Source organism: Ambystoma mexicanum, chromosome 9, assembly GCF_040938575.1.
Source record: "Ambystoma mexicanum isolate Mex_15411 chromosome 9, UKY_AmexF1_1, whole genome shotgun sequence".
NCBI lineage: Eukaryota > Metazoa > Chordata > Amphibia > Caudata > Ambystomatidae > Ambystoma > Ambystoma mexicanum.
Window position 1 is genome coordinate 1,300,891,835 of NC_090931.1, and position 19,389 is coordinate 1,300,911,223.

Below are 19,389 nucleotides of genomic sequence, written 5' to 3' on the forward strand. Positions count from 1 at the left end.
CCCCCCATAGACTGAATGGGGGAAAAACTTTGCGCACGGCTACAGGCCAAACCGCTGCACGGATTGTCATCATTTTTGCGGCAGGGGCTTGTTCCCCAAGGCGTGCTTTTGTAAATTGTGTGAGAAATCCTACTGTAGTTTCCTTTAAAATGATCAAAAAGTAGCACTCTAAGAATTAGTGATATCTATGTCCGCTCCGTGGACCCACTTCCCTGTTCGGTCAGTGGAGCATATTTCTATTGGCTAATCGATGCCATGCTGTACGGCAAGATGTTGCGCTTTCACCGATTGGTTCTGCCACAGCGTGAAGTGCGTAGCGTTCTTTTGATACGGCCGCCATGGTCATTTAGTTTTTGTGTTGTACGCCGAAATCCCAGCAAACAAACCCTTATGGGACACTGTGTGGAAAGGTAAGCATTACTTATATGCGGCAGTAGAAAGTGAAACAGTGCTTTATTCTTGTTAGCACTATCGTACCATGCAGTGAAACTTGGTAGGCAATGTACGACAAGTCCTTACTGCGTCTATGTAAGAAGCCACCACCAAAAGTACTGTGGTTACACTGGCGTCCTATATTTTGGAATCTGAGGGAGCCACCTGCACAGTTTCATAAACACAGCTCACCTGCACGTGGTCGGGAGTAACGATTCTCATGATTGACTGCTATGTTGTTGCAAAATGAGAATGTATTTGCGTTCGGAGTGAAGGTCAGTTCATTTTATTTCATTTTTTCAGTAGGCGCTCAGTATGGTCGCACATGTACCAGACCACATAAGGGTCAATTGTTTTTAACCTTGACGTATAGGGAACGGAGACAGAAAGAATGTAGGGAGTCGCAGTTTGTGAAACATTCCCTTTGATAAGTTATGCTTCAAAAAGGAAGCACATGAAATATAAGTTCCCGAGGACGTCTTCTTGCAACCAACAACTGTGCGACTGCGGAGGTCGAAATGGAGGCAGTACATATCATGTAAGCTTATTTTTCAGGCCTGTACATCAAACTGCCATTATTTACTTAGTGTGCAAAACAAAAAAAAAATTATTACTAGCAATGCATTTGCAAGTTTGTGTGCCGTTGAAATTTGAGATTGTACATTACCGCCGTCTGTACGATGTCACTTCAATTTCCACTATTACCCACGAAATGTATGTGGCATTGATATTTTTTTACCTATAATGCAGATTCTACATTGTCGCCGTTTGTTGAGAGTTAGTACATTTCCCCATATAACCTTATTTGTTTATAGAAATGTTATGTGTTAGACCTTACATTTCCGCAAAGCCTTCGTATTGATAGATCTTTTCTGTCCTTTTCCCCTCAGTTACTTCCTTCCGTATTGCGAATGTCATGGCTTGCAACGTCCGAGTGATGTTTTTTTTAATCGTCAAGTGCAGCTATTCGTCACCGGTTGTATGTGCGTCATCATTGAATGGGATGACCACATCGGACCTCTATGTCCGTACGCCGTTGTAACAGTACGAAGCAACATACCATCCTTTCTGGTGTCATAGTTCGCAGCCATTCACGTCGCCTTGTAAATCAATGGGACAGCAATACGCCTACTGTGTCAACGACGCATAATTTCAGTGTGCTTAAACACCAACGTCACCATTGCCACTAACATTATAAGTATCACAGCATACTTTCTGATGGACTACAACACAGCGATTGCCGCCGTCTTGTCAATGAATGGTAGAGGCAACCAATTACTCCGTCGCCCCTGCATAATGTGTGTGTGATAAAAACTGTGGCACCAACGCATGATGCTTGTGTGGGAAAACATCAACGTGACCGTCAAAATTAACCTTTTCATTGTGCAGCAGAGAAACAAACTGCCAATTTCTTTACAACTGAGAAAAGGACGATGATTTAGTGCTGTGCATTGTGAAATAAAAGTACCTTACCACTTTTCATATGTTAGTGTGTTTTTACCCATTTAATGTTCCCTTCACGATGTGCCATGCTATGCTGCAGGTTGTAGTATGTTCTTTAATAGGTGCCGAATCACGGTAGGTAAGTCTTTATGGAATCATTTGTTTATGCTGCCAAGGTACATTATCCAGAACGTTATTGCATACCACTTGCTTTGGCAACGTAAGGCTCAATGCCATCTACAATGCTTTTGTGCCGTTACGGTACTTTCTGTTATCCAGATGCCCCAATTACCAAGAGCAGTTCTCCATGAAGACGCTATGTTGTCATATATGCTATCTTTCTAAAAGTGGAAAAATGAGATGTTATTTGTGATGTCATCTTTGATGTCCTGGGTGTTAGTCTTAGCAATGCACGTAGATGGTGCGAGTTATGGTTGCTTAGCTTACTATAATGGAGGAATGTGCAGTGGTGTTAGGTTGCACTGTGAAGTGTAACATTCCTTTAGTGAAATATTTGTATTGAATGTACATATATATGTATGGCAGGGAAGGTAAAGAAAGGTGCTAAACAAGTGACGTCGTCATTGATGTCATCATTGACATTTGAGAAGACATCTTTCATGGTCTGGGTGTTAGTGTTAGCAGTGCACAGGGGTGGTGCGAGTTATGGTTGCTTAGCTGACATAAAACAAAGGGGCTAAAGATGTGATGCCGTCGGTGATGGCATCAACGACATGTGTGATGGCATCTTTCATGTCCGGGGTGGTAGTGGTAGCAGTCGAGAGTGCTGATGGGAAAAATGGGTGCTTAGCCTACCATAACTCCCAAATTTCAGGGGTTTTTAGATTTTACTTGTAATCATAACGTCCTTTTTACAAAGTTTTTGTACACAATGGCATAGGTTATTAATAGGGCAACTTAACCATAACGTCCCCTTAACAAAGTTTATTTTGTGTGTATATATATATATACATTGTATAAAAGAACAAGATTAGTAAAAATCATAGCTGAAGCTATAACAATCCATTTCCAAAATATCCAAATGTACAATCCAAAAAATATACAAAATATCCAAAGAAATATCCACTATTTCTCAAATGGTTTCCTCCACCCTGCATATCGTTCCCGGGCTATCCCGGGGGAAACACGATGCCCCTGAGCTTACATGCCATTCTCTGACCTTCCCAAGGTCTTCCTTGCATGCCATCATTGGTAGCAAGGTAGCCCTGCTACATTATTAATGCCATGGGCATTATGGATCTTTAGGTGGTACATCCCTGGCCTTGTTTGGTAGCAGAGTACCCCCAAGTCTTCAGAACTTGACTATGTGTGCCATCCACGACGTTTGACCTCTGCCAATCAAGCTACCGGTGCCACGGAAGCCCCAATGTAACAGCACTTCACTTGAGGCCTTTTGTCATGGCAGCTGATTGGAAGCACCAGGACATAAAATGGCCTCCTTACCCCCTCTCCAATCTCACACACCCAACATCCTTTGCTCGTTGTGCCCTTCATGTCTTACTCCTGCACCTAGTTCCTATGCACCCTACATACCTGGCTCTACCTTTCCATCCTTTTACTCTTCTTGTTATCATTTCACAGCACCCTATTTTTTTGACAACTCCACCTCCTTTGCTCTTCTACCTCTCACCTACTTCACTTTTTTCCAGCAATCGCTTATTGGCACTAGAAACCTCATCTGCCTTTCCCCAAGCCATTCCACCATTTCTAATCTCGCTCTGCCTCTTTCACTCCCAACCCCTCCTGACTGTTCCCCCTGGTGTTGACATCTCCTTCTTACCCCTTTCTCTAGTCTCCTCTCTCCTCTTGTACTGGCAAACTTGTCACTCTTTCTTTAACCCCGTTTCCTTCTATCCTTTACCCCCCCACCTTTACACTTTTCTCTCTCGTAAACATGCCTTCTTTTTTGTGACATCTTTCCAACTCTTCTATCCCATGTTGCAAAGAATCCCCAGCACTCTGATTTCATCCAATCCACCCAACAAACTCCCTCTGCAGATAAAATTAGATCTGGTTTCAAGGTTGCAGAACCCTCAGAAAAAAAGCACTCACTTTTAGCACAGTTTTGTTGTCGGAGGATGGCGTCCGGCCAGACCAGAGAGCAAACTTGCAAGGGTCTCCTTCCACGTGCTCCGTCACACCGAGCTCCGAGGTCTAAGGAAAGAAGCCATACACTGTGAGTCTGAGAGACACCCTTTAAATAGAACAGAAAGGTAGTCATTATGTTAAGCAACGCTTAACCTCACAGCTGTGAAATGTAGCCACGCGTATTCTGCTGTGGAGAACCAACACCAAGGCCTGTCTGTACTGGGACCAAACACTCATCTGCGGACAGGGGTGCGGTGCTAGCGGGGAATGGAGTGCGCTACAGCTATAACATTCGGGAGACCAAGGATCTAGTGAGCATCAGAACCTTTGAGAATTCGAGAGTCCGTAAGAATGAATGAATTAAACAAACTAGCACACACAATACCTGCAATTAGACAGTTAAGACCTGCAAAACAGTATGGCAGCCAGCCAGCCACGAGATGCTCCAGAACAATGTATTAAAAACATGTATTGTGGCAGAAGCATTGCGACTAGGACACAATACACAACACACGAACTGTATGGAGATGAGACAAAACTACAGATACGAGAATGTGATGGGGAGTGGGCAGGCAAAGAGCATGTCAGTAGAAAAGGACTAGACAGGGCACTGTGCAGCTTCTATTTATATATTTATTTTTACACATTTTCAATTAGGCGCAGAGTGGGATGAGAACTAAATGCTCGGGTGCAAGGTATGTCACTGTAGCTAATTTGTCATTGGCATTGATTTGTCATATGGCATTGTAGCTAATTTTACGTTGGCACTGATATGCCATATGGCGCTGTAGCTAGGACATTGTAGCTAATTTGTCATTGGCATTGATATGCCATATGGCATTGTAGCTAATTTTACGTTGGCATTGATATGCCACATGGCGCTGTAGCTAGGACATTGTAGCTAATTTGTCATTGGCATTGATATGCCATTGTAGCTAATTTTACGTTGGCATTGATATGCCATATGGCGCTGTAGCTAGGACATTGTAGCTAATTTGTCAGCCATGGGACTGGAGTTCTAATCATGACTTCTCACTCACATTCTGCTTCTCACACGACCATGGCCGGCCTTAGGGGCAGCAGTGCCCTGGGCGAATTGGCGCCCCCGTTCCCCCACGTGCCTTTGGTCAAAGGGGGCGGGGCCAGAAGGTGCCACTTTTTTTTAACCTCATCGCTCTGGCGAGGAGGTAATGATATGAATAGGGTGCATTAGTACCCTATTATTGTTAAACGCGCTCCGCCGCAGCGGGCGCATCCAACAGAAACAGCGTGCCTTCTCCCACCACGCCAGCTCGGGGGAGCACTTGAAAGACCCCCCCCTGAGCTAGCGCGGCAGGGGCTAATGGTCCCCTGGTGGGCGTGGCACCTGGGCTGTCACCCGGCTCGCCCCCCCCTAAGGCTGGGCCTGCACACCACCTCATTCTACCCTCGGCCTCTGTCTGTTATCTGCGCGGCAGTCTCAGAATGACTACTCAGGGACTTGCCTGCAGTCCCATAAACAGACACTGCAACTATCTTCAGACTAGATGTTTGGGAGGAATGCCTGAGCGCTCTCTCAGGCCCCTTGCACGTGCAACACTGGTCTATCACTAACCTACAATTCTTCCAAACTATTTTAAAATCCCAATGTGTACATCTTATCTGAACACAATGTTCAGTGTTACATCTTACTTAAGGAAACTCCATATATAGGGCATTAACATGCATCCACATCATCCCACTCCCCACCTAACCCGCTCCCTTCCCTCCCTGCATGTGCAACCTCCCTCCCCCGCTTTCCCTCCATCCTTCTCCGCTCTGGTTTTCCTTCCAGGAGACTCTAGTCTGGGTTCCCCTCGTGAGGGCAGAATAAGCCACAGACAACGTCTGCTGCTTTAAAAACTATGCCTGTGATTCCGCGCAGTAAAAAAACATAGTAGCAGAACATATGTTAAAATAATGTTCTAAAATAATGAATTGCTCAACTAAGAGGCTTTGGTCTCGTGGATCGGAATACGCCTGGCACCGCAAGCTCCAATGGTGCATGTTGCAGCTTAGCGCAGAGTGACTAGCCATGTAATGTCTTCTTGTCCATATACACACCGACCTAAATACTAGGGCTCGGCTTCCTCAATCACAGAGCCGCCTGCCTTTTGACTGCTGGCATTAATGCTGCCGTATATATATATATATATATATATATATATATATATATATATATATATATATACACATACATACATACATACACACACACACACACACACACACACACACACACGCACACACACGCACGCACGCACGCACGCACGCGCCTGTCCTTCAGAAGGACCTACCAGTAGCTTGTTCTTGTAAACATATTTCGTATGCCCGGAAGAGTCTTTGATCTCTTTACTGAACACCAGGGAGATTTCAAAGAGGAAGAGATGCCGGTCTCGCCCTTTTCGAATCAGAGACTTGGGGTCCCAGACTTGAAAGGAGTCCTGGAGGATCAGCTCTCCCTGGACATCAAAGTTGTCATCAAACCCTGAAATAAAAAGATGAAACAGTGAGCAGAGTTTGAAATCTTCACCAGAAACTTTATGGAACACCAGTTCTCCAGGTAACCTGCAGAGGGCCCTCTTTGCACTTGCGGGTGACAACCACAGCCCTCGGTTGCAGGTTCCCAGACAGAAAATTGTCAAGTACAGAACTTTTTTGAAGAACTTTGTGAGAAAGGAATAAGCTCTCTGAAACAGCCCCTTCTAATCAAGCAGCACTATTTAACCAGATGCATTAATTTATTCACAGACACATATACTAAGACAAGATGCAATACTCTGTGGTTACCACTAGATGTTGGACTATATGCACATCATGTGATTCTAAGCAGATTAACAAGCATCAGAAACTATGATTCCATATGATACAAAATATTGTTTTTTTCCCCCCTTTACATAAACCCCCAGGCCCGAGTGTCACCACCACAAACCACGCATAACTCTGCTCTCTGGTATGACCACCCTGCATTGATCAACACCTCAGGTTTCACTTCGGCCTCCCACTCTATCCCACAAACACCCTGCACCCAGGGGTGCACAACTGGTTTTTCTGGAGGGCCAGATGTAATTTGCAAACTTTCTGTGGTTGCCCGAAATGTGGTCCTGCAGGCTTTAAGCGCCATCAACATGTCAAAATTAAGTGAGAGAAAAGGCGCCTTCTGAATTATACTTAACTTTACTGTTCTATTGCTTAATGGACTGAGAAAGTCCTGACATATCTCATAGGAACATAATGACATTTGTTAGAGGAAAGAACCTTGGTTAACAAAATAACCAGGCCAGCCTGAAGTGTACCGTTTGCCCAACTGCTGTGTTATATTTTGGGAGGCTTTTAAAAGAAAAACAATGACATTGCAGTTTCACTTATCTAATACCATGTTCCATGTTCACCGTCATGCTGTATCATAACTACAATACCAAAAATAAAATGCAATCATATGAAGAAAAACACAATCTATATTGAGTTTGAGCTGCTGTCCCTTTAAAAAGTGAGAAGCGTGTGCATGGAGATTTTAGAAATGTTTTTAAAAGCCACTGCAATGTAAGAAATTGGCAATTTATGCAAGTCAAGTTTGCAACCACTTTTTGGCCCCAATTCAAGGCCTCATTTATTTTACACATTAAGCAATGGCTACATTGAAGGAATATTTGTGTTTCACTTGGTCTGGCTATTTTGTGCTCCCAGATGCATTGTATAATTAAGTTGTCTGCCTCTTATTTCTGCGATGCTTTGTTTAGTCCGGAAATGACTAGAAAAGGGCTGCACCTTGTTCTCAAACTCCTCTGCCCTGGAGGGCCATGAAGCATGAAAGGAAGGGCCACATTTGGCCCCGGGCCCCATTTTGTGAACCCTTGTCCTAACCGCTCCCCTTTCCTTGCAGTGGCGCATGCAACAAGGCTTTCAGAACGGCAGTGGTGCGCTCTGTGCGTCTTCTTGACTGTGCACGGCATATGTCCAGTGTTGGAGAACAAAGATGCGCTACCAAGATCCACCCTGATCACGGGGATAAAAACCAGTGCTGATCAGAGAACATCAATCAGCCTTCTCAACAAGCTTTTGGTTACAACCCCTTCCGGTCTGTAGGCGCTCAGTAGTTAAGGGGCTTTTCTCACAGAGGACATTTACCAATACATGATTTAAATGTTAGAGGGAGGTGGAGCTCTTACTAGCATTTATAGGTTGGCTGAAAGGGATTGGCTCACCTTGATGTTTCCTTGACTGCCCATAATGGATTAATTCCCATGCCATCATGGAGAGAAGATCCTTGATAGCCGATTGGCAATCTCAAGCAGTTTGGAACGCTGATGGCATCCCTTAACTGCCTTTCATCTGGCACAATTTACCAGCAGGTCCTGTTTACTTCAGGTTCCTTTCCTAGAGGCCTACCTGGCAGGAAAAAGAATTGCCAACGAGTGAAGATTCACGTCAGAAAATGTCTAGGTGTGAAAGACACAGCGCGGGAATGATTTCAAGCAAACACATTGGGGGTGCAGCCAACTTAACAGCGCTGTAAATCCCCAGACATGCTTCATTCGGGGTGCATGTGCCATCCTGTTAATAGCAGCAGGCAGGGCTTCATTTCAATTCTAGACTTCTTGCTCATACTTATCTAGGGGACTCTTTGAAACAATCTTGCCTAAGCCCGGAGATGCCCCAATGCCATTCTGCGTCAGTGCACCTCCAACAGCGCACGGTATTCTGGCAAGGGAGTAGCGTCTCCTGAATAGATGCGTGAATTACCGGCATGACACTTCCTTTTCTCCGACAAGGACAACGTCCATAAGAGCAGATCAACAGGAATCCCGAGAGAGAGAGAGAGAGAGAGAGAGAGAGAAAGAGAGAAAGAGAGAAAGAGAGAAAGAGAGAAAGAGAGAAAGAGAGAAAGAGAGAGAGAAAGAGAGAGAGAGAGAGAGAGAGAGAGAGAGAGAGAGAGAGAGAGAGAGAGAGAGAGAGATAGGTGCAGGCTGAAACGCTTTTCTGGATTCCTCAACAGATGTACGCCAGTAAAAGGCTCAATGAAGTGGAGATTTGGTGGGACAGAGAATGACGAAGTCAATTTGGAAGTTAAAGACACAGTCCATACAGCACGAGCTGTGGTAAAGGCAAAGCTAATTCTCCAGCCTATATCAAGGCAGGGGAAGAAGAATCCTTGAACTGTGTTTTCTAGGCCATCTTCAAAGCAGGACTGGGAGGACAGATTGGTCTTAGAGAATAAGGTTCTACTAGTGCTACTTCGATGCAGTATATAGTCGATACATCGTTGGGATAGATTCAGTTCAAGGCCTGGATAATATAAGGAGTCAGTCTCCCAGAGCTATCGTGGACAATCAGCATCGTCTAAGGAAGGGGATCAGTCTAAAAAGGATCCAACCTCCCTTCATGTCCAGCAATTCTTAGATACTCTGAGAATGGGGGAACTTAATTAATCTCCTCCTGGCACCTCACACAGGTAATGAGGAAGCTTGGGGAGTAGGCTGGGAGAGGATAGTCAGGGAAATCAATAGTAATTATTTAGTTTGGGCACTGTCGGGGAGTGTATACTTAGGTTGCAAAGATGACCCAACTGCACCGTTTATTTCTGAAGGGGCTCTGCCTTAATGCAGAGGATTTAATAGATGGGCAAACTCACCTTATATAAGGTTAGAGAATAAATCTCTAATCAAAATCATATATTTCATATTGTATGCCCAAATATTATAAACTTTTTTTCAATTCCACAATTACAAAATAGAGTAATTTGTTTTATTAGTCATATACTTGTATAGACGTTCATAATACATTATCACAGTGCTTGAACTTCAGTACATCGCTGCAAATCCATACATTTCATAGTTTCACTGCCAAGACGTATTTCAATCCTTAGGAACTTATTCGGGGCTTATTTCCTTAGTGTATGTCCTGTTTGATTCCTCTGACTCCAATTCTAAGACCTTTAGGCTGTATCAGTTCTGCACTCCACCATCCTTATATCTTTCTTTTACTTCAATTAATCAGAACACTTGGGTATTTATATGGCAATGGTGTTCTCTTGGTTTTAGTTGAGCGCCACCAACCTATTCAGCGCTGTATTTTTAGGATTATGAACCTATATAAAACTATATATAATTAAACAAATGGCTGAATATGTTATAATTGTGTAATTGAAAAAACGTGAAGAATATTCGGGTGCCCTTTAAAAAGCAATCAATAAGTAAGTTACTTAGCTTGTTCTCTTCTTTTTTTTCCACTCTGTAGACAGCTGAGAGAGGGGTTCTGTGTTTCTTATCCACTCCCCCAACCCCCAGTTGTTTCACCTTCAGCTGAGAATTAAGCTAGTTGCCAGCTACATGTCCCTAAGGGGTTCCGTGGGATTCTGCAGCTCTTATAGTTTTGATTAGTTGGGATTTGACACAATCCCACCAGGGACAGCGCCAGCAGAGAGGCGCGCTCTCTCTGGGTAAACTACCACATTTCTGTTACGGTTCCACAATCCCGTACTTTTGTCAGGCAGCCGCGATTGTATAGGCTACGATCTGCATGACGTGGAAACTGGCGCATGGCTGCCCCGTTCCTTCGGTGTTGGAGACTGCCATGGAAACGAGCTGCAGTAAAGTTCAATGTCCCGAAACCCGTTGCCATGACCATCGCATTGATGGAGTCAAGTTATCAGGTCAGCTGACAGCTGCCGCAGGCTCCGCCTCTCGCAGCTGCATAAAGTTGTTGCAGTTTTAACGTTCGCTGCTTCCGATTGCAGCTACTTGCCTATACTTTGTTTCCGTGTACCGAACTTCTTGCTGCCAACTTTCGCCCGCTGCTCGGACTGCCCCTACCTCTGGTCCCTGTGCTTTAAAGATTCCTTGTTGCCAAATTCTGCCCGCTGCTCGGACTGCCTTTGCCTCTGGTCCTCACCTGTTTCGCTCCATTTGTAATACACAAACATTTCTGGATTTGCAAGCTCCACTCCGTTTTAGACCGCAGCTACGGTCTGCCTGCTGTTATGCCAGCACCCATGACAGGACCTTGCACCTTCCTCTACCATCTGTTGTGGTAATCCTTGCACCTCTTGAAAGTAGTACACTTCCAGGACGCTCTGCTGCCATCATTCAGTGCACCATCCCGAATCTAGTGCATCTCTCATGCCGCCCGGGTCCAGATTTCCCTACTAGCCTTCCTTGTTATTTTGTTATCCTTTTCGTTGATATTTGGAGTTCCATTGCCACAGTTCCTCTGCGACTTCCTTCTGTTTCCAAAACAAACCAATAAGAAAGCAGTTTCATCTATACCCACGCTATTACATCCAATTGTATAGTCAGGTAATATAACTCTTAATGTTTTCTAGGACCTAGGCGAATAGAGTACTACGGCCACACCTCCCAGATACTTTGGAACGCTCTACAGAGCTTTGCAAGGTGAAAAACGATCACATACAAACCGTTTTTAGTCTTGGCCTGAATTGATACTTGCCATCATATTTTTCTTGCAGCTTGGTTTCGTGGCGGTATGTTCTCTCCACTCTTTTATGTGATCTGTTCCTCTGGCAAATTTTCCTGTTACGTCAGAGGGGTAGATCATAGAAAAGAGTTCTCTCGAGCAAGGAGGCCTGGGTTAAGGAATAACCCAGGCTCTTCAATCAAGTCGGTTTCAACCAGGGATACATCACTCTCCTGCCGATCTTCAGTCGACCTCTCCAGAGAAATTGGCTCAGTGAGTAACAATTTGAGTTGCCAGCTTTCAGATCCACAGGCACAGACTTCTCAAAGGCTTGACCCGTAAACTCTGGAACAGGAAACCCATCTCCTCACACTCCCCTCCTTCAGAAAGAACCTCAATAGAACATTCCACATTGTATCCTCCTCCGTAAGGTCCAGTATCTTCCTCTATCTGGTAAGGAACTACTCGAAGTGATGACTAAGCGCGAAGTGTGCATGTTGCAGAGAGGGCACATGCATACGTCTTTATAACAGGCCTAGAAGGCTGCAGAGATGTTATATATCACTATAAACAACAAGCCCTTCAGCTGTTTGCTAATGTCTCCAAAGCCCCTGAAAGTCACTGAAAGTGTAACATTAGGCTCACTGTCATGTCATAATTATTGTTAGATAAACAAAAGAAGGCATTTTCACAAAAAGCAAGGCAGGACCCAAAAACGCCCCACTCCCAACCTACTTTGACCTACACTGATTGCCAAGTCAGTAGCTACTGTCTGCACTATCGCTTCCTGGTTTTGAGACTTTCGGACCCATACACTTGTTTAACCCCTCTCCTCCTTAATTACCAGAACTAATATTAACACCCAGGCCACTGCAACCACTGAAGTACTTACTGTTGCTACTCCTACCAGCAGTACCAGGGATATATCTATTATTTGTGGCATGATTGGTAATACCATAAGTAATATGCATAGTAAAATTACTACTTGTACTACTGTCAGGGTGGTCAAGGAGGTCATCCAGGTCATCAGAGGCTGTAGGTCACCATTATTACGAGGGATTTACGTTGACCACACCATAACTGGGGCAGTGTTGCAAACCCATATGGATTGAATGGAGTCAATTATGGATGGGATATGTTACTTTTAGTGTTACAATCATTTAGAATGTAAGCATACAAGATCTTCATGTGCGTAGAAGATACAATATTAAAATTGCAAATGCAACAAAAACACAATCCACACAATGGGGTGCTCTGCTCCACGGTTAGCTGTTTTCTAAGTAGCAGGGATATTCTTGATGGAAAGAAGAATAAGTTACATAGTCAGAAGGTCAGCGTACAAACAGGGCAAGTTTCACTGTCCCGCAAGGGAACAGATGTTTTCTCGCCCTTCGTATTAAAATCTTTAGAGGTGGTTAGTCATTTGTTTGGATATATGAAACATAAGGCCAGAGTATCAGATGGTTAACTGTTATTTCAGGTCTTCAGAGGCTGTAGGTGCCCTTATAAATTATGTCTTTTAGAGGCAACAGGTGTCTGGGGAAGTGAGATCGCAATCAGTAGTTCAAAGACAAACCTGTTTATGCAGACCTTCCTCTTTTTGCTAAAATAGATAAGCAGACCATGTGCAATCACACGTAAAGTTAAAGGCCTTAGGCCAGTTGTTGCTAGCAATGAATTATATTTTCAATACCAATATTGAACCCATATACTGACGTCATGGCCTACTATGGACACATTCCAAGAAGAGGAGTGTTTTGAATAGGATCTGAAGACGATAATCAAGATAAGACTGGCCAATGGAAAATGGAAGAAATAGCAAAAGGTGGGGGTTTCTCTGAAGAGGTTTTTCCAATCATATTTGGAGGTGGGTTGTAATAAAGTATATCTGGGAGTGTTTAAAATTGTTGCAAATAGTATTTAAGATTCCAACTGATGATGTATTGTTGAGACTTGGGTTAGTTTGGTCCTGCAAGACCATCTAACCACTCTATGAAGCTTTGTACAATACACTTGCTTTATGTACAACTGTGTACTCGCTTCTTAAGTGGTGGGTCTGTTTTGGGTTAAGGTGATTAAAGGCCCATCCCCACACTACTACTGCAACTAGTACTAATGAGATTAATACTACTCAGTCTACAGACATACACACACACACACACACACACTACTACAACCAGTATACTGATAGCACTAATACAACTACTGACGCTTCTACTGGTAGAATTACTTTTAATAGTACTGGAAGTACTTCTATTGCAAACTGCTGGTACTGCTATGAATAATATTAGCTTTACTATGTGTAGTAGTATTAGTAGTATTTGTAGCATTGGTGAGGTGAAACCAGTAGCATAAGTCTCACTACAATTTTAATAGGTACTACAGTTATTGCTAGGAGTATGAATGGTATTCTTACTACTGAGTTTTACAATTATAACATTACTACTAGCATAAAAGATATCACAGCTAGTTACTATTGCTACTGAAAATACTGCTGTATTACTACCATTGGTACTACTGGTGCAAATCCTACTACTCTTAACAGGACTACCACAGCTGTATATGATTGTCTGATCTTTGATATTTGCCAATGCGTTCAACCCGCCATAAGCAAAGAAAGGCGATGAGCATCAGAAAACACAAGATCAGTAGCATGGACCTTCTTCGTGGATGGCCGAATAATACAAACTTCAAATGAGCTGAATCTCCAGAACATTACAAAAGCAGGACAGAAAATGGAAAGCATTACTTTGTAACCCCTTTCTTGTCTATCACAATATGTTTACATGCCGGCATTACACCCCACAACCTGTTGTGCTTCTATAACCCAACGAGTACAAATCAGCCAAAAATATTACCCTCATAAAAACACTTTACACACTTTCATAGGAGCTTGGTGTGTTTGTTCTATAACCTTTAGCTGACCCCTTTTTTTATTATTTTTATTGTGTTCTAGCCGATTAATCGAATTTTCACAGTACAATGAAGAAACAAGAAAATAAAGTCTCAGGATAAAACAAAAAAATTATAGTATCCACTACTATAAAATTACACAACACAACCATCTTTTCAGATCGGGAAAATTAAAGACCAATTCATGTACTACAGAACAACTTTTCTTCCATGTCGCTGCCCAGATTAAAAACCCACTCTTAAAATGAAACAATTAAAAACATTTCTTCTCTGTTAATTTGTGCTGCATTCGAAAAAAACTAGCTGTACCCGGTGAACGAGGGAATAGTTTCTTACCTGTAACTCCATTTCTCCAGCATTGGTATCTTTCATGGATTCACATGCTTTGAATATTCCCCGTCGTCAGGCTGGGAATCCCCGGTACATTATATAGACCCTTTCCCGTAGGAAAACTTTTTCGACGCTTATGCGTCCTATCCACCTCGTTTTGTATCATGCGTGCCCGTGCCGTCAGGACGTCATGATATAAATACAGGCCCCGCCCCCGCGCTCCCTCAGATTTCGGCCCCCAAAGTAGTGGGGGAACCGGTTTGCATGATCAGGGGAGGCAGGTGGGCGCATGTGAATCCATGAAAGATACCAATGCTGGAGAAATGGAGTTACAGGTAAGAAACTATTCCCTTCTCCAGCATTGGATCTTTCATGGATTCACATGCTTTGAATAGATTACATAGCAGTACTACCCCCAAGAGGAGGTGTGCATGCAAACCCCTATACATTCTTCGCAAAAGGCCGTTCCCTAAGATTATGTATACATCAGTAATAGTTTACATAGGGAAAAACGGACCACATACAGTCATAAATTCCACAGGATGCCACCCCGCAGCCGGGGCTTACCTTACTGGAATAGGTGTCGAAGCACCGCCTGTCCCATCCGGGTGTCTTCGGCATGTTGCTGCGACAGGCAGTAATGGCGGGTAAAGGTGTGTGTAGTCGCCCAGGTAGCCGCCATGCAGATGTCCCCTAGAGGGACTCCGGCCCACAGTGCCGTCGACGATGCCGCTGCTCTAGTTGAATGAGCTCTTGGCCGTCGTAGAAGAGGCTTCCCTGCCTTGGAATGGCAGTACGAGATGGTAGATGACACCCATCTTGAAAGTCCTTGCTTTGAAATGGCTTTTCCTCTAGCACCCAACCCATAGGCCACAAACAGCTGTCTCGTTTCTCTGAACGGTTGCGTACGATGAAGATAAAACTTGAGAGCCCTTTTTACATCCAATGTGTGTAGCATGCGCTCCGCTCCCGAGCATGGCTCCGGAAAAAACGTAGGCAACACGATAGAAGAGTGTTTATGAAACACCGAAGGAGCTTTTGGTATGAACTGTGGGTTAGTGGCTAGGACTACCTTGGTCTTGAAAAATCGTAAGTATGGTGGGTCCACCATTAGAGCCTGAACTTCTGAGATACGTCGGGCTGAAGTGATGGCCACCAGGAAGGCCAATTTCCACGACAGAAACTTCAGAGACGATGATGACATTGGCTCAAACGGAGGTTTCATAAGAGACGTTAAGATCAGATTGAGGCTCCACTCCGGTGGAAATTTCTTCTCTGGAGGGAAACTCCGAAAGAGGCCTTTAAGGAAGTGCTTAATCAGGCGGTCGCTGAACAATGGTGCCGAGTGCCGTCGACGAGTAAACCTGGAAATGGCTGCTAGGTGTACTTTTATTGACGACACCGACAGGCCCATTTGAGCTAATAACAGCAAGTATGGAAGGAGCTGTTCCGGCCTAATCGATTGCGGGGCCAAACCTGGTTGATCCTCACACCATTGACAGAACCTTTTCCATTTGTACGCGTATGAGGCGTTTGTGGAAGGTGCTCTTGCCGCTTGCAGGATACGTCGACAGTCCTCCGGAATCGTTAGCCGACCAAATTCGGCGAAGTCAGGAGCCAGGCCGTCAACTTGAGGCTGTCCGGGTCGTGATGCCAAACGACACCCTCCTGTCGAGACAGAAGGTCGGGGGTCTTCTGGAATCTCATCGGTTCCGCCGCCGCTAAGTGTAGTAGGTCTGAAAACCACACTTGTCTGGCCCAGTATGGGGCCACCAGAATTACCCGACATGGGTACCTGAGGATCCATTGCAACGTCCTCCTGACAAGGGGAAAAGGAGGAAATGCGTACAGGAATTTGTTCGTCCATGGGAATGAGAACGCATCCCCCAGTGAGCCCTGCTGAGGCCATCTGCTTGCGTACTGATGGCATTTCTTGTTGTTCTTCGTTGCAAACAGGTCTATGGAAGGGTGTCCCCATTCCTTGAATACTTGTTGAAGTTGTTGGTCGTTCAGCACCCATTCGTGAACTTCGTTCATTTCTCTGCTGAGGGCATCGGCTTCCACGTTTTTCACTCCTGGTAGGTGAAATGCTAAGATTTGTATGTTGTGTTGAAGGGCCCAATGCCAGATTTTCTGTGCCTCTGTCGATAGGGACCTGGAACGTGTCCCTCCTTGTTTCCTCAAGTAGAACATCGTAGTGGTGTTGTCCGTCATGACACGCACCACCGAGTCCCTCAGTTGCGGAAGAAAAGACTTCAGAGCCCATCGCACTGCTCTCAGTTCTAGCAGGTTGATATGCAGGGAGGACTCCTGCAAAGACCACTGGCCTTGTACCTGTAACATATCCAGATGAGCTCCCCATCCGCTCAGCGATGCATCCGTCACCACCGTCTTTTGGAACTCTGGTTCCAGTAGAGGCATCCCTCTCGTTAGGTGAGTAGACACTTTCCACCAGCCGAGTGCTTGAACTAGTTGTTCGTCGACGACCAGTCTGTCGGACCAGCGACCTCTGCTCTGTGCCCAACGGTCCGCTAGAAATTCCTGGCAAGGCCTCATAAACAGACGGCAGTTGTTTATTAACGGAATGCAGGACGACATGGTCCCTAGCAGGGACATGTACTTGCGCACAGAGACTCTGGTACCGCCGCTCCATTCCGACGCCTTGTTTTGAAGTTTCTGAATTCTTTCGCTGGATGGTTTCACCAGGCTTGTGTGCGTATGAAACTCCGCTCCTAGAAAGACCAAGGTCCTCGAAGGCTCTACTGAGGACTTGTTGAAGTTTATTGCGAAGCCCAGTTCCTGTAAGATGGACATTGTGGCTCGTAGACTGTCTCGTGTTTGTTCCTTGGATGACCCTCTGATTAGCCAGTCGTCTAGATATGGATAGACATGATGACCATCCTTCCTTAAATGGGCCGCTATAGGGGCCAAGCACTTGGTGAACGTCCTGGGGGAGGACTTGAGCCCGAACGGGAGGACCTTGAACTGAAAATGCTTTCTCCCGACGACGAATCTTAAATATCTCCTGTGTCGTGGGCGTATTGGGATGTGAAAATAAGCATCCTGAAGGTCTAGTGAAGAGAGATAGTCCATGGGTTGCACCGATCTGATAACCTCTTGGAGTTTTAGCATTTTGAATTTTTGGCTCTTTAGCCACTTGTTGAGTACCCTCAGGTCGAGAATGGGCCTCCATTTGCCGTTTGGCTTTTTGACAACAAAGAACCTGGAATAAACTCCTTGGCCTTCCTGTGCCACAGGAACTCTCTCTACCGCCCCTTTTCGCAACATAAGCTCCGCCTCTTGTCGTAGGATTTGGAGGTGGGGCTGTGTCGAGAATAAAGGAGGAAGACGCGGAGGCTTGTCTTTGAATTGCAGCGCATGACCCATGCGAATCGTGTCTAGGACCCATCGATCTTTGGTGATGCATTTCCATCGGTCGAAGTGATGAGAGACTCGACCCCCCAGGACGTTCCGAAGGCCGTCATTGGTTGCTGGTTTGCTTGTTCTTCGTTGACGACGGACCTGAGCCTCGCCGTCTGGAGGCTTGATAGTCCCTGCTTCCACGTGCCGACTGGGACGCTCGTCTGAACCCTTGTGAAGAGTACGAGGGCCTGTTAAATCCACGGTCCCTCGAGGCTCCAAAGCGGGAGTTTCCAGAAGCACCTCTGAAAGGGCGAAAAGAGCGAAAATTTCTACCCGTTTGAAGGGCGCCGAGGGACCTAGCAGTATCCGTGTCTTCTTTCATCCCTTTCAGCGCTTCATCAACCTTTTCGCCAAACAGGTGCTCCCCTTCGCATGGCATGTCCAGGACTTTGTACTGTACTTCAGGACGGAAAGTAGTACATTTGAGCCACGCTTGTCGACGAAGCACTACTCCATGGTTGATTTGTTTGAAACCAGACTCTGCTAGGTCCACTGCGATATTAATAGCGTGGTTCGAGGCCTCCTCGCCGTCCCGCACCAGTAACATAGCTGCTTTTCGGTGTTCGTCTGGCAGGTGTTCTAGGATAGGGGCTAATTTGTGCCACATTTCCCTATCATATCGTGACACGATCGCTAAGGAATTGGCTGCTCTTACTGTCGTCGCTCCGACCGAGAGCACCTTCTTTCCAAATGCGTCCTGCCTCCTAGCCTCGCTTTCCGGTGGCGTTGAACATTTTTGCTGGACCCTGGCCTTCCTAGCTGCTGCCGCCGACACCACCGAGTCAGACAAAGGCTGTGATGTTAGACATTTTGGAGTGGACTCCGGAGCTTTAAACTTTTTCTCGATCCGTCCCTTTATGGCTGGTTCCGAGAACGGATGGCGCATCGTTTTGAGACCTTCTTGCCACACGTGGTCAAGGATTGGGATGGCAAATACCGATTTTCTCCTTTGACCCATATGGTCAAAAAGGAAACAGTCTTTCCTCTGCTCCTCAGGAATCAAGCCGAATTCGGAACACGCTTTCCCCATCATTGCATGGAAGGCTCCCACATCATCAGGGGGAGATGGCTGTGTCTGGCTCCTCGTAGACTCCAATTCTACATCCGAATTCCATGTCGGGTCCCTCGACGGTGACAGGGAGATGTCTGACCCAGAGTCATCATGTATAGAGTCGGACTCCGACAACTCACCCTCCTCCTGAGCTCGAGGACGATCTTTTACCGCCTGGGGAGCCGATGGGTGATTCGTCGACGAGCGAGCCGTACAAGTTTGCTCGTCGACGGAAGGTACAGACAGAAGTGACGATG

At 45.3% G+C, this 19,389-nt stretch overlaps 1 protein-coding gene across 6 annotated transcripts in view; it reads right to left on the bottom strand.

The window, feature by feature from the left end:
* Positions 1-19,389, bottom strand: part of KALRN (kalirin RhoGEF kinase) — a 1,827,638-nt gene that overhangs the window by 493,109 nt on the left and 1,315,140 nt on the right. For all 6 annotated transcript variants that reach the window (XM_069616662.1, XM_069616664.1, XM_069616661.1 and 3 more), the window contains exons 30-31: positions 6,300-6,490; positions 3,949-4,050 (exon numbers count right to left, since the gene is read on the bottom strand). In XM_069616662.1, the coding sequence (XP_069472763.1) occupies positions 3,949-4,050; positions 6,300-6,490 (293 nt within the window). The remainder of the gene's footprint in view (positions 1-3,948; positions 4,051-6,299; positions 6,491-19,389) is intronic.